The 16,648-nt window shown below is 37.9% G+C and overlaps 1 protein-coding gene and 1 pseudogene across 2 annotated transcripts in view; both read left to right on the forward strand.

Moving 5' to 3' along the window:
* LOC149193265 (uncharacterized) overlaps positions 1-16,272 on the forward strand; it is a 163,296-nt gene extending 147,024 nt beyond the window's left edge. The window contains exons 1-4 of one of the 2 annotated variants that reach the window (XM_089406559.1): positions 15,369-15,512; positions 15,608-15,688; positions 15,778-15,812; positions 15,899-16,272. In XM_089406559.1, the coding sequence (XP_089262685.1) occupies positions 15,410-15,512; positions 15,608-15,688; positions 15,778-15,812; positions 15,899-16,024 (345 nt within the window). In that variant the 5' untranslated portion in view covers positions 15,369-15,409 and the 3' untranslated portion in view covers positions 16,025-16,272. Of the gene's footprint in view, positions 1-15,368; positions 15,513-15,607; positions 15,689-15,777; positions 15,813-15,898 lie in introns of those variants that run through there. The other variant, XM_089406560.1, reaches the window with a different exon arrangement.
* On the forward strand, positions 10,745-12,540 carry LOC149193267 (THO complex subunit 1 pseudogene; annotated as a pseudogene).
* Positions 16,273-16,648: the final 376 nt, after the last annotated feature.

Genomic DNA, 16,648 nt, shown 5'->3' on the forward strand with positions numbered 1-16,648 from the left:
TCTTACTTCCTATGAGATGAGAATTTCCAATGGCAAACCAACAATAAATGATTAAGCCTTTAAAGCATATAAGAAGCCCAAGGAATAACTTAATGGTTCATGTTGTGAATCAAATGAAAATAAAGCTATGTTTGTGAGGAAGTTCTGTTGGAAATAATACTGAGAGGGGGGGGTGAATCAGTATTATCAGAACTATAAAACTTTTTCAATGCTCAGAAACATATACGCTACTTTCGTTAAGTGAACCGGCGTGTACACGCAACTGTGAATAAAGAAAACAGCGTATAACTAGAAATCTTATAATTCAGTCAGTTTATCTTCAGTTAAGTGCATGAGGACATTATTCACCATATTAAGAGTAAACAGATGCAGTAGAACCGATCACACAGACCCACACATATGAACACCAAGATATAAGGTGGAAACCCAATGTGGGTGAAAACCACCTGCTGCAAGTCGTCTCTATCTTTAATATGAAACTTCAGTTTACAATCCTTTTGTACTGGTGCAGCCTTATACCAGTACGCAGGCTACAACCTGCAGAAGGCTACAACCTTCTCTCGTTCTCCAAACTTCCTTGGAAGGGAGCTCCAACCCCCTTTGCTCTTGTACTAGCCAAGATACTAGTACGTAGGTGCTGGCCTACAATCTTCTTTCTTTCAGGTACGACCTTTCATACATTTTCAGACTGGATATTCCTGAAGCACAACGTTACAATCTGAAGACCACAATTCATTCAACTTTCACAACAAATCATTGAAGCACAAAACATCCAATACTAGCATCATCAATCACTGAACCACTGAAACCCTGTCAAACACCAGTTACCAGAACACAGAGCAGACTACAGAACTCTGCAATAACAGTCAGACCCAACTGTAACTCAAAAATCAAGCTCCAAAATATATACGCTACTTCAATGAGAGAAACCCGCGTATACACGCGCTTTTACCGAAGCCAACCTGCGTACAGATCTAAAAATAAATTCTATCAACTTGCAGCTGTACCAGACATCAGTTAGACCCAGAACATAACATTGCGTCAGTATGCAGATCTAGAAATACGCATAATCAACCATATCATAATAGTGCATTTCAAATCATTAGACCCCGATCTATCCTTTAGATCTAGTCTTTCATCAACCGAAGTGATCTCTCCTTAGCTTAGATCAAGCAACCCAGAACCTGCATACCAGATCCTTTCTTCTTCAGATATTCAAGCCTTTACTAGATGATTTGCCTAATGATCTTCTCCTCCTTATATAGCCTTAGGCCTAGCTCAATACCAAGAGCCAAAACCATAGAAATCCAAAACCATCAACTTCAAAACTAGAGATCTACACGTCTGTCGAGGTACTTTGGTCCAAAGACATGGGCACAAGTACCGAGGACTAACTACCATGGACCAAAAGGAAACTTCCCGACATATACGCCCTTTTATGTTCATGCATCTGCGTGTATACGCGCCTTCGTATATAGCTCTCCTGCGTATACGCGACTTAGCATGCATATCACCAGCGTGTATACGCAACTTGGACTTGATTAACCGGCATATATTAGATTTCTCTTTATTCTGTAGTCTGAACGGAGATCTGTCATCAAAGAGAGTTGCCATCAAGGACAACACCTGTATCAAAGCGCCACACCTGTGCCAAAATGCCAACAATCTCCCCCTTTGGACTTGATGGCAACCTTAAGATCCTTAGAATCATTCTCCCCCTTTGTCATCAAGGGCAAAGGGCTATGCTCCCCCTGAATACATGCTGATACCTCTGCTTGGCTGTGCTGAATCATGCTCCCCCTGACTGTAGGCCAGATCTGTAAAAGATGTTCTTCAACAAGAACCAAGACTTCTACACCATAAGGAACCTTCCTATCACCAAAAGACTCAATACATACATCCATACTCCCTAACAAGAGGGGACACATCAGAAACAACCAATTATATCAATCATCCCAGGCATAGTGGGGAAACCAACATAGGCCGTTACATGACCTTGACATCATAAAAGAGATATCACAAAAGCGATACATGACATAGAGACAACAGGTCTAGACCAAGACTTATGAAAGTCACCAGCAGCATCTGATAAACATCTTTTAGATCAGCAACCAGGATTTCTTTCTGAGCTCCTTCTCCTAAAACCAATAACCAAAACATCTAAATGCCAACAATGCTTTATGAGACTTTTAAGCTGCTCCCCCTGAACCTGTGCCTGCTGCACCTTCTGAAACTGTGTCTGAAGGATTCTGACATACCCATCTCAGACCTTTTCAAACCAGAGTTTGCCCTTGCTGCTCAGAACTCCATATACGCGATTTATCCTGTACAAAACAGCGTATGGACGCGGATATAATCTCTACAACAAGCGTACACCATACACGCGACTTTCCCCGCATAAATCCGCGTGTATACGCGTATATACCTTACGTAACTTGCGTATACCAACTTTTTTGTAGAACAGACAAGCTTCAACAGCAGGATGAAGCATCAACTACTCCCAGCTTTTGTCTGAGATATTCAAAAGTTTCCCTGGGCAGTGGTTTTGTGAGAATATCAGCAATTTGTTCCTTAGAAGGAACATACTCCAACTTGACCTTCTGCTCAAGCACTTGTTCCCGGAGAAAATGGTACTTGATTGGTATGTGCTTGGTCTTTGAGTGCATGACTGGATTCTTTGAAATGCTGATTGCACTAGTATTATCACATAAGATAGAAACTGGTGGAGTGCAAGTGATTTGAATGTCCTGCAAGGTCTGCATCATCCAAAGAAGTTGTGTGCAACAAGATGCCGCAGCCACATATTCTGCTTCAGCTGTAGATAAGGCAATCGAACTCTGTTTCTTGCTGAACCAAGATACTAATCTGGAACCCATGAAGAAAGCACCACCACTTGTGCTTTTCCTATCATCCACACTTCCAGCCCAATCTGCATCTGTGTAAGCATGAAGAGTGAGATCTGTATTTCTAGGATACCATAAGCCATAGTTTTGGGTCCCTTGAAGATACTTGAAGATTCTTTTGACTGCCTGAAGATGAGTTTCCTTTGGGTTGGCTTGAAATCTTCCAACAATTCCTACTGCATGTGTAATATCTGGTCGGGTACCTGTCAAATAGAGCAAACTCCCAATCATGGATCTATAAGTGGGTTGGTGAACTGCTGCTGATTCATCATTTGCACTGAGGCTGCATCCTGTAACCATGGGTGTACATACTGGCTTTGACTCTTCCATGCCATACTTCTTCAAGATCTGCTTGAGGTATTTGGTTTGAGACAAGAAGATACCTCCTTCATTTTGTTGAATTTGCAATCCAAGAAAATATGTCAATTCTCCAAGTAGTGACATTTCGAATTCTTTCTGCATAACCGAGGCAAAGTTTTGACTCATAGTCTCTTCATTGTTGCCAAAGATAATATCATCTACGTAAACAACAAGAATTAGCAATTTTTTATTTTCAACTTTTATATAGAGATTGCTATCTGCTGATCCTTTTGAAAAGCCTTGTTGGTGAAGATATTTGTCCAAGCGATAGTACCAAGCCCTTGGAGCTTGTTTGAGTCCATAGAGAGCCTTTTTTAATCTGCATACAAGGTTTGGATCATTCCCAAGAATGAAACCATCTGGCTGCTCAATATATACTTCTTCTTCTAAGTCTCCATTCAGAAAGGCTGATTTCACATCCATTTGAAATACCTTGAAGTTTTGAAAGCTTGAGAGAGCAAGGAACATTCGGATAGCCTCAAGTCTTGCCACAGGAGCAAAGGTCTCTTCAAAATCTATTCCTTCTTGCTGTGCATACCCTTTACAAACGAGTCTGGCCTTGTTCCTAATTACTTCTCCATTTTCATTCAATTTATTCTTGAAGACCCATTTTGTTCCTATTACATTTTATCTTTTGGTCTAGGAACTAATTCCCAAGTGTTGTTCTTTTCGATCTGCTCAAGTTCTTCATCCATTGCTTTGACCGAACATTCATCCTTGCATGCCTCTTTCACATTTTGTGGTTCAGTGGAGGAGAGTAATGCCAAATAGCTTGAAGCTTCTGCAAGTGTCCTTCTTGTTTGTACTCCTGCTTCTTTCTGCCCCACAATCTGAGATTCCGGATGATTCTTTTGAACATATCTGGATGGAGTCTTCTCTTCTATTCTTGTCTGCTCCTCTGGTTCTTCTTGAGGTTCTTCTTCTTCATCATTCCGTCTTTGAGGGTAACCTTCATCTTCTTCAATGTCTTCATGGTGAACTTGCCTAGGAATATATCCCTTCTCATCAACCACTACATCAATGCTGTCAACAATTTTGCCAAGTCTTTTATTGTAGCACTTGTATGCTTTGCTATGTGGAGAATAACCAAGAAGAATGCCCTCATCTGCTCTTGGTTCAAGTTTTCCAAGTTGCTCATCAGTATTTTTAATATAACATTTGCTCCCAAAGATTTTGAAGTGCTTCACCGAAGGAGTCTCACCACTCCAGAGCTCATGAGGTGTTTGAGTGCTGTTTACTCGGACATTTGTTTTGTTAAGAATAATAACCGCAACATGTGCAGCTTCACCCCAGAAGGTTGCGGGAGTACCTGATTCATCAAGCATAGCACGAGCCATTTGTTGGATTGTTCTGTTCATTCTTTCCGCAACCCCATTTTGCTGAGGAGTTCTAGCTGTAGAGAATTCTCTTCTTATCCCATGTTCTTCACAGAAATCGAAAAATTCGTTTGAGGTAAATTCCCACCTCTGTCAGATCTGAGGCACTTAATTTTGTGTCCTGATTCATTTTCAACCAAGGCTTTGAAGGATTTGAATTTTTCGAATGCTTCATCTTTGTGCTTCATGAGCCCTAAACAAACAAATCTGGAGAAATCATCAATGAATAATATCAGATATTCTTCTCCTCGAGGTGTCCTCTTCCTAAATGGACCACATACATCTGTATGGACTAGCTCGAGAGGCATGCTAGCTGATCCTTCCTTCTCTGGAAAGTTAGTTCTGGTTTGCTTTCCAAATTGACAAGATTTGCATATGGTATTGTCTGGAATTTTGATATCTGGAAGACCACGAACTGCCTGATATTTGCATGCTTTCCTTATTTGTGAAAAGCTTAGATGCCCCAACCTCCAATGCCATAGCCAATGTTCATCATCCTTGCTTAAGTAGCATTGTTGTCTTTCCTCAAAGATATATAGATTATTTGGAGTCCTTCTTCCTTTGATCACTGTTTTACCTGTATCAAGATCGCGAACACAACATCCATTTGATCTAAATATTACCTCAGTTCCTTGATCGCACATCTCACTGACACTGAGAAGATTATGCTTCAATCCATCAACATATAAAACATTTCCTGCTTTGACCTCCTCTTTCAACGGAGCAACACCTTTTCCTTTTATGGCTGCAGAGATATCGTTCCCGAAAGAAACTTTCTTCCCCTTTTCTAATGCGGTATATGACTCAAGCTTTTCTTTGTCCCCTGTCATATGCTTCGAACATCCGCTGTCAATGTACCATAGACTTTCTTGACCTTCTGCATAAAAGGCTATCCCACATCTTTCTGGTTGTGATTCTTTTGTTCTCCATGTTCTAACATTTGAGGTTTGTTCCTTCTGAGTTGTCTTCCGGAATCTGCTCCTGCATTCAGAGTCTTCATGACCAAAGTTATTACAAATAGAGCATTCAACTTCATTTTCAAGAACCGAAAAATTGTTATAAGTCCTTTTCATGGTTCCAGTCATTCTCCCTTGCTTTTGAGCTTCTCTAGTCATGATTGTTTTGTAGGCAACACATTGAGCTGCTTTGTGACCGAAGTTATGGCAAGAAAAGCATTGGCCATTAAAGAAACTTCTGCGATAATCAGATCTATCATCCAACCGATTGTAGCTTCTATTCATTCTTGGAGCAAATTGGGAAGATTTTACCTGTGGCTGATTGTAGCTTCTGTTTGTCCTTAAGGCTGTTTGTCCCTGAATTTCTTGATGGTCTTTATTTTTTCTTGAGATAAACTGTCCCTGATTCACCTGATGACTTTTATTTGGCCTTTGCTCGCTTCTCCTTGCTGCATCAAGATAACTTTTAGAGGTAGAGGCTTGAGATGTTTCTCCATTATATCCAAGACCTGTCTTGATCAGAGGAGATCGCTGCACATTGATAATCTCATCCAAGGTTTCAGATCCTTTGACAAACTTAAGATTAATAGCTTTTGTTTTCTCAATTTCTTTTCTGAGACCAACAATTTCACCTTCTAGTTTTTCAAGATGTTTTTCTTTTTCATCAATTTGAAATTGTAGAGTATCAATGATCACACTCTTTTCTTCTATACATCTCTTGAGTCTAGTAATTTCATCATAGAGGTTATTCACATCTACAGCATCCTCATAATCATCATCTTCAAATGCCTTTGTCCCATCAAAAATCGGTGGCCTGATTGATGCTTCTCTCTCGTAGTTGCTCATGGTGTACGATCTACCTTCAAGCGATCAAGCTTCTCTGAAGGACCTGCTCTGATACCAATTGTTGGAAATAATACTGAGAGGGGGGGGGTGAATCAGTATTATCAAAACTATAAAACTTTTTCAATGCTCAGAAACATATACGCTACTTTCGTTAAGTGAACCGGCGTGTACACGCAACTGTGAATAAAGAAAACAGCGTATAACTAGAAATCTTATAATTCAGTCAGTTTATCTTCAGTTAAGTGCATGAGGACATTATTCACCATATTAAGAGTAAACAGATGCAGTAGAACCGATCACACAGACCCACACATATGAACACCAAGATATAAGGTGGAAACCCAATGTGGGTGAAAACCACCTGCTGCAAGTCGTCTCTATCTTTAATATGAAACTTCAGTTTACAATCCTTTTGTACTGGTGCAGCCTTATACCAGTACGCAGGCTACAACCTGCAGAAGGCTACAACCTTCTCTCGTTCTCCAAACTTCCTTGGAAGGGAGCTCCAACCCCCTTTGCTCTTGTACTAGCCAAGATACTAGTACGTAGGTGCTGGCCTACAATCTTCTTTCTTTCAGGTACGACCTTTCATACATTTTCAGACTGGATATTCCTGAAGCACAACGTTACAATCTGAAGACCACAATTCATTCAACTTTCACAACAAATCATTGAAGCACAAAACATCCAATACTAGCATCATCAATCACTGAACCACTGAAACCCTGTCAAACACCAGTTACCAGAACACAGAGCAGACTACAGAACTCTGCAATAACAGTCAGACCCAACTGTAACTCAAAAATCAAGCTCCAAAATATATACGCTACTTCAATGAGAGAAACCCGCGTATACACGCGCTTTTACCGAAGCCAACCTGCGTACAGATCTAAAAATAAATTCTATCAACTTGCAGCTGTACCAGACATCAGTTAGACCCAGAACATAACATTGCGTCAGTATGCAGATCTAGAAATACGCATAATCAACCATATCATAATAGTGCATTTCAAATCATTAGACCCCGATCTATCCTTTAGATCTAGTCTTTCATCAACCGAAGTGATCTCTCCTTAGCTTAGATCAAGCAACCCAGAACCTGCATACCAGATCCTTTCTTCTTCAGATATTCAAGCCTTTACTAGATGATTTGCCTAATGATCTTCTCCTCCTTATATAGCCTTAGGCCTAGCTCAATACCAAGAGCCAAAACCATAGAAATCCAAAACCATCAACTTCAAAACTAGAGATCTACACGTCTGTCGAGGTACTTTGGTCCAAAGACATGGGCACAAGTACCGAGGACTAACTACCATGGACCAAAAGGAAACTTCCCGACATATACGCCCTTTTATGTTCATGCATCTGCGTGTATACGCGCCTTCGTATATAGCTCTCCTGCGTATACGCGACTTAGCATGCATATCACCAGCGTGTATACGCAACTTGGACTTGATTAACCGGCATATATTAGATTTCTCTTTATTCTGTAGTCTGAACGGAGATCTGTCATCAAAGAGAGTTGCCATCAAGGACAACACCTGTATCAAAGCGCCACACCTGTGCCAAAATGCCAACAAGTTCAAGATAGGTTCAGGGAAGTACAAAGCTAATCTACCTTTCAAGTGCTTTAACTATGGTAAAGTACGTCACTATGCTCGCAAGTTTTGAGAAAAGAAGAGGAATGAATATAACCCTAAAGAGATGTTTAGAAAAGTGCAAAAGGATAAAAAGAAGGCTAACAAGAAAAGATTCAACACCCAAGATGCTAACTCCTTTGAAAGTGAATTAACAAAATCATTAGATGAGGATAAAGATTTTGAAAGCTCAAAGGAACTGATGCTCATGGCCATAGACAATATGGAGGTAGAGGTTGTTGATTTTGATGGAGAAGAGGTTGAAGTTGAAATAGAAGGAGAGTTGGTCAGTGATCTTGAAGAGATTTAGAGGCTAAGACATAAAAATAAAATTCAAAATGAATTCTCGATCAAAGACAAAGCCAAATCTATAGAACCTCTGCTCCTGCAAAGTAAAGAAGGTAAGAAGATTTAAGAAATTCTAAATCATCTGTTGAGTAAGAAAGATAAAGTATGTGAAAGGCTTGAAGAAGAATTTTTTTTTCTAAGGAAAGAGCCTGAAAAAGCTAAAAGTCAATTAAAGTTTAATAAGAAATTTGGACAAGGCACTGAAAGCTTAAATGAGTTGCTTGATGCGCAAAAGATATCAAATAACATAGCAAGTCTTTTTTTTTAGGCCATGTCAAGTTCAAGATTTGGTTTGAAGGGAAAGAAAACTATTATTTTTGTGCAAGCAGTAAAAATTAAACAATACAGTAGCTAAAATTGATTCTGGATTTAAGACCTCTGTGGTTTATATCTTTTGAATTAGAAGCCGGAGAACCCATAGTATTAACCATTTCTTTTATCAACGTTTCGAATCCCAATCGAGATCCATCATCAGGACAAACTTGAATGAAGAAAGAAGAAGAGCTCTAATTAGGGTTTAAATAGTTTTTAATAGTTTTTAATAGTGGGTTCTCTGGCTTCTAATTCAAAAGCTAAAATTGACTCAATAGCTAAGAGAAAAACGGAGCACGCTCTCAAATATTCAACTAAAGACAAATCGGGTGTTGCAAAATATGAGTAATACAATTGTACAAAATTCAAATAACATAAGAGGGGCAGATCGAATTTCATAGAGAATAGCTCAACCAACCTTTACCAAACAATTTTCTCCTTGGTATGAAGACATCTTTCCAGGCTAAATTATGGGCAAAATCAAAAAATTGCATAGTAAACTTGTCATTTAGATAGATCAAATGCTCGAAGCATACACCCCTCAATCAGTGTCTATTGGCCCCTATCACCACTCGAGATCTCAGCTTTATGATATGGAGCGCTTCAAGGAGGCAATTGCTTGTAGATTTCATAAAAGAATCAATGGACATGAGTTTGAGTTTGTTGTTGTGGAAGAATTTAAGAAGCATGATTGGGAAATAAAGAGTTGCTATCACAACTTCATTGATTATGAGGAAGAGATCTTGGGGTGGATTATGGCTCCCATTGACGTCTTTCTTCTCTAGTGTTACAGTTTTACGTGAAACATGCTAAAAAAAGCTAAGATTTCAGCATCAAGGAGCTGGGAAAATCCTTACATGCTAGTGGAACTGGGTCTACCCATCGCTCTATTTTCAGAGATACCAGTATAGAAATCTTGGCATGGACTATGGCTCCCAATGACGTCTTTCTTCTCGAGTGTTACAGTTTTACGTGAAACACGCTCACAAAAGCTAGGATTTCGGCATCAAGGAGCTGGGAAGAGCCTTACATGCTACTGGAACTGGGTCTACCCATCGCTCTGTTTTCAAAGATATCAGTATAGATCCATCTTAAATATACATGAGACTAGAGGGATCTAATTTCTTCAAGTGCAATTTTTTTAGAGTGCATATTATTTAAATGTTTTGTATGGTTATTTAAATTTTTTTATTTTTAGATTTTTTAAAAAATTTATTTTCGCTGACATGAGCAAATTTCAACTTTAATGATGCACTGAGTTGTAGAATGAACATCTCCACTCAATCATGATCTTGGAAAATCAATTACCCTTTTTCTTTTTCTTTTTCAAAATCTTTTTGAGTTGCAATTGGGTTCTAAAGCAAGGGATAGGAAAGGTTGTCCAGCCTGCTCAGGGTTTTATGGCAAGAATTATAGCCTTTTACCTTTGTCACCACGTGGCATCTTGATCTGGTTCTGATGTGGCTGCTCAATATTAATGTAACTGCTAAATAATTCGTGTGAACTTCAGCCCTAGAATTTGCAATTTGACATGTGGTACGTATTTTCGTTTTCAAAAAGTTGTTGACGGCACGTTTTAGATTTGGATCTTATAAGATCAACTTCAATTCAAATGAACAACCGTCAATTTGGATGCATTTCTTTAATATGCTTTTTTCCCCGAAAATAATGGAAAATGGAGTAGTCTACCTAGGCGGTAAAATGGCCCGTTTTCCGTCACCGGTCGAAAAATCGTCCGGCTCCGGCCACCGGCAATCTTCCTAGCTCCGCCACCCTCCTTCTGGCACCACCCTCCCCTGTCAATCCTGACATTCCCTACTGAGGGTCTGACACCCCCTGACAGATTGGGGACGAGCTGGAATTACAGCCGGACTACTCCATAACTAACTAAATAACAATTCGCGCATATTCGTTCTGTAAAATTTTGAATTTTCAAATTCAAAAACAAGCCGAAATTGAACAGTTGATGAGGAGAAAGGCAATAGTTAATCGGTAGGGTTTAGAAGATGGCAGAAGACAATGCCCATCTTGTTCCTTCCCTGAGAGTTCAACTCTATCAGCATCAGTCTTCTCAGGAAAGAACCCCTGTCCCCATTTCTAGCCATGACCAGAGAGACCGAGTATGGGAAATATTTAGAGATGCGTTGATGAAGCCAGGCCATCCATCAACATTTTCACTTCAGGCATTGCAGGAGGCTGTGGGTCCTAAGAACCAGACCGTGCTCACCCAAGATGAAAATCAGTTGTTAGAAAATGGCTTGAGGGCTTTGTTGCAAGAGCTAGTGACCTCTGCAGTTGAGGCTGGAGAACCCACAATGCACCATGGGGAATCAATTGCAGAAGAGGACGCAGAAAACAATTGTGGGCTTATCCCCAAGCTTCTTGATATTGTGCTTTATCTTTGCCAAATGGGTCATGTAGAAGGAGGCCTCATATTCCAGTTACTTGAAGATTTGACTGAGATGTCAACAATCAGAGACTGCAAAGAGGTGTTTGGGTACATTGAAAGCAAGCAGGAAGTTCTTGGAAAGGCAGAGCTCCTTGGGAGAGGGAAGCTTGTCATGCTCAGGACATGCAATCAACTCCTTCGTCGTCTATCCAAGGCAAGTGATGTGGTCTTTTGTGGTCGAATTCTTATGTTTCTAGCACATTTTTTCTCACTCTCAGAGCATTCAGCAGTTAACATCAAGGGAATTTTCAACACATCCAATGACACAAAATATGAAAACCTTGATGGGATTTCTTCTATTGAGTCCAATTTTTATCAGACATTCTGGAGTTTACAGGAATACTTTTGCAACCCTGCTCCAATGATTCACAGTCTTCCTAAGTGGCAAAGCTTCACTGCAAGTTTAGCAATTGTGCTGGATGTTTTTGAAAACCAACCACTTGGTGATCATGTTACAAGTGGAAATGCAGATGATATTGGTGAAGAAGTTCAAGATCATCAAACAGCTTCTGGGTCTATGAAGAGCGTGTGAAGAAGCTTATCCAAATCACCCCACCAGAAGGAAAAGTGTTTGTCAGGAGAATTGAACACATACTGGAACGTGAGCAGAATTGGGTTCAGTGGAAGCATGATGGGTGTTTGCCATTTGAAAGGCAGCCTCAGCAACAAGTATCAGAGCCAAAATCAAGAAAAGATGAGGTAAAAAAACAAAGGCCAAGGTGGAGAATGGGAAACAAGGAACTCTCACAATTATGGAAATGGACAGAGCAGAATCCCAATGTGCTGATCGATGAAAAGAGGGTAAAGATGCCTTCTGTTACAGATTTCTGGAAAGAACTGGCTGATGATATGGATCCTTCTGCTGGCATTGAGGCAGAGTATCACCACAAGAATGACCGTGTTTACTGTTGGAAAGGCCTGCGTTTTTCAACAAGGCAGGATCTGGAGGGGTTTTGCAGATTCTCACAGCATGGCATTGAGGGTGTTGTTCCACCTGATCTACTTCCTCCTGAAATTCAAACTAAGATACATGGGAAGCCTGCAACTGACAAATCCAAACGTGCTGCTAAAAAGGGAGCTGCCCCTACTTCTACTCAGGCATCTGAAGAAGAAAATCAGGCTCTAAATGCAACGGTTCCAGAGCTTGATCAGGGTGGTACTATGGATGTAGATGTCATAGGCACAGCAACAACTTTAAGTGGTGCCCCTGAGCCTGATGAGAGGCAGAAACAGAGCCCTGACATTGAAGTTGCTCAAGAAGGACTGCAGTCACCTGATCCTGAAAGTGCAGATATGGAAGAGGGTCTTAATAGGGATTCAAGTCTTCAGGATAAGGTTGTCTTGTCAAAATGAATTATTGATCCCCAAGGCTGCTGAGAATAAGCCAAATACCAGGAAGCGTTCCAGAGCAGAGTCTTGATCATGAAGCAGAGATGATTATTACATTTCATAATGAGGCTCAAATGTAGTTTATAGTTGCAATAATTAAATTGACTTTTGTTGTGAATCATCTAGTTAGCATTTTTGATATCCTGTTTCACACCAGGGATTAAAATTGAACTCATCACTGTCTGTCAAGACCCTTTACAGCATCATAGATCCGCATAAAAGTATTTTTCAAACAAATGAAAATTAATATAAAAAGTCACTTGTCAATAGGGAAATGCAAACCCTTTAAAGTTTTTTTATTCAAAAGGTGTGGATATTTTTTGGTTTTTATTAATTTATTATATGTTATTGCTTTTATGGGTTTTTGTCATTTTATAGTTTTTTATATGTTATTGCTTTTATGGGTTTTTGTCATTTTAGGATAACTATTTTCTACTAATTGGATAACTATTTTCTAATCTCATTAAAACCAGCAAAAATCAGCAATGAGGATAACTATTTTCTACTAATTGAAAAACAAAAGTGGATTCAAGCAGGGTACGACATAGTGTAAATTGCCTTTGCTGGCTTTCTTTTTGTTTACCAATCAATTGTATCAGTACTTGTAACTGCAATTTCTCAGCCAAGGAGGATGACAACGACAACACCTGCATGGTAGGCTGGATGCCGTTACAACAATATGTGATTTTCGAGAATAGATGGTATAATTTGACGTTACACATTATTACGCGTCACATATGTTTGAAAAAATGGTTTCGATTTATCAAATTTAATAATGTTTGTCTTTAAAAAAAGTTTATTATAATTTTTTTCAACGGACGTGAGATTATACCAATATTATCATTACGTTGTTAAAATCTCCATTTATATAAAAAATATTTTAATTTCTTTTCCACTTTCATTGTGTTGAACATGTGCGCGAAAGAAAAACAAACTTAACAATCAATGTAAAGCAGGATTATCACTAATAATCGTCTTTAGGTAGCAGATTTGACGTGGGTTAGAATACGAATTATTAAAATGTGAAGTGTTCTCCTTAATATATATATCTTTGCCGTTTTTTTCCTTTTGTTTCTTTCAGTAACTAGTAAAAAAACATGTGCATCCAATAAATCACATTTCATTTGACTTAAAAATTAATTTGTTATTTGAAATATTAAACTTATAAAGTATGGTACAAAAATTGATATTATTATAAATTTTTTATTTAATTATATTTTACCATAAATAAAATATAACATTTATTATTATTATTTTAACAATAAAATTTTGTATAATATAGAAATTTAAAAAATTATTTAATCTTATTATAAATTTTTATTTACCTCCACATATATATATATATATATATATTTTACTTTAGAGTGATATAAATATCCTATAAATATTGTTAATGTTGTTCGATTTTATATATATATGTATATGTTTGTTTGTTTTATTAATATTCTATGTAAACTTGAAATGAGATTTTTTAAAATATATATATATATATATATATATATATATATATATATATATATATATATATAAATATATATATATATTTTACTTTAAAGTGATATAAATATCCTATAAATATTGTTAATAAATATCCTATAAATATTGTTAATGTTGTTCGATTTTATATATATATGTATATGTTTGTTTGTTTTATTAATATTCTATGTAAACTTGAAATGAGATTTTTTTTTTTTAAATGTATATTAAGATGTATTTAATTTAAACCATGCATTTCATTTTTTATATTATTTAATAAAATAGTTTGAGGAAGTGAGAAACGATTATTATTGATTTAATTTTATTATTTTTATTAATATAATTTAAAATTAAAGGTTAATGTGGTAATTTAATTTAAATGATGTAAAAAATATATATATATATATATTTATTTATTAATTTTGAATTTGATATGGTTTAAAAATTTGTTTAATGTTTTTTATTTTAATTTTTTTGGTAAATTATTTATTATGATATTTATTTATAAATAAAAATAAGTAGATAATATGAAATGTATTTGTTATATAACTTTTTAGATATCTTTCTTTTCGCTAGCACTGTTAAACTTAGTTTTATTTTTATTTTGCTAACATTAGTAGTATAAAATTTAGCTTTAAATTATAACACATTTTATATTTAGAGAAAAATTCCTAATTACAAAATAATTCTTGAACCATGTGTATAATTAAAAATTATAAGTATAAAAATGAGATATTGGTTTCATATTATCCAGTGTTAACCTAATGTAACACCATAATGCATTACACAGAACATAATATATAATAAAAAATTAACAGGCATAAACCTATGATTTAATACATTCACTAATTAATACCCAAGGTGGTAGACTAGGGTTTCAATGGCACATTGATTCATTGCATGGTTTATTAAATTTCGCACAGCCTGTGTTATGGTTCCGGTCATATATTAAAGAGTCACATGGCCTCCCTCGACCTGCTCCGGAGTAAAGGCACAGGTTATGTCCATCCACACAGTGCGATCCTGGGTTGTTCTCTGGCATGCCTTCGTCCATCGTTGAAGCATGATCGCGACAACTGTTATTGCTTCGTCCGTCGATCTGTATGGGGAATCCAACGGTGGAGAGGGTTTAGGGTTTTTCCAACTACTCAGCCCACCGCCCACCGCCTCCGGCCAGATGGAAGGTCATTTTCATTCGGCATGATCACGACAACTGTTATTGCTTTCGTCCGTCGATCTGTATGGGGAATCCAATGGTGGAGAGCATTTAGGGTTTTTCCAACTACCCAGCCCACCGCCCACCGCCCACCGCCCACCGCCTCCGGCCAGATGAAAGTCATTTTCATTCGGAAGGCTGATGGCTCGGCCGCTCTGCAACAAATTCGTCCAACGGGTAATCAGTTGTTGTTGCAACTCATTCATCGTGAGCTATGGTGTTGGCTGCCATCCTTCTCAGAGAGGTATTGGAACATTTACCCTTTTTATGCAGCCTTTTACATAACAGATTCTTATATTACTTGTTTTTAATGATTCATGGTTTATAATGACTTATCAGGTGGCCCTCAAAGTCCAGGGGTATCACGACGTTTCTCTGGTTCAACCAAGGATAGCGGGTTTCGATGCCAATTACAGGAAGGTGAGCTTACAACCTTCGGCCATCTTTTTACAGTTCATGGTGTTTTTGCATGATAATTATAACCAGGTGATGTTTCTTATGCCGTGTAGGCGAACTGCCCCCGGATGGAACCTTCAGTGCTCAGGTGAGGTTGCTAATCTTGGGTGCTCTGGTTTTTATTTGTTTTTAACAGACCACATGCCTCTAATATCGATACATATGATAATGCAGGTAATGTGCTGCAATTACCAGGGTCCTTTCGAGTTCAGCTCCGCACCTCCTGAGGTCATGCGAACTCATACCCTACATGGCTGTCTACAGTTTGGAAGATACTCACCCTCGGCTCACTCAGTTTGACTATTATGGTTTAGATGCATGCGGAGGATTTGTTTGGCAGAGGGTTTCTGCCGGAACTTACTCAGTTCTTGTATTTTTATCTGAAAGACTGTATGAATTGTTAAATGCCATTCCCGTCAATTATCAGAGTAGAAATGTCTCGAGGGTTTTCCCCTTTTCTTGGATTTTACCTCCTTTTGGATGTATATAGGCCGTCGCGCCCTCCTACTGTAAAATGTTGAGGATAAGATTTACTTATTCAGTTAAAATGTATCTAAAACAATTTTCAGTAACCATCTATGTATGGGTTTACGGCTACAATACAGTTGTTCTGGAATGTTCGTTAGTATCTTTAGTTTCTATTTGATGCATCTGCTATATCATTAATTAAAGTGTTTGTAGTTGTCTCTTTCATGCTTTGTTTAAGCAGAATCTCTTAAATGCGTGTTTTAGCTAGATTAAACAGGAAAAGAATGCTCATATATCGCTTCGTTATCTGCTAGCCTTACGGCATTACTGTATATTTACTGTGGTTCCTGTGACGCAATTCCATGCTGTTTCTGTATTGAGCATCTGAATTATTCGATTATGGTAAGTAAATAATTTTCTATCTTCAATTATTCTATTACTGTTTGCAATTTTCTA

The sequence above is a fragment of the Pinus tabuliformis genome, chromosome 2_2 (assembly GCF_031772625.1).
Source record: "Pinus tabuliformis cultivar Carrire ecotype Pingquan chromosome 2_2, CPIR1, whole genome shotgun sequence".
NCBI classification, from domain to species: domain Eukaryota; kingdom Viridiplantae; phylum Streptophyta; class Pinopsida; order Pinales; family Pinaceae; genus Pinus; species Pinus tabuliformis.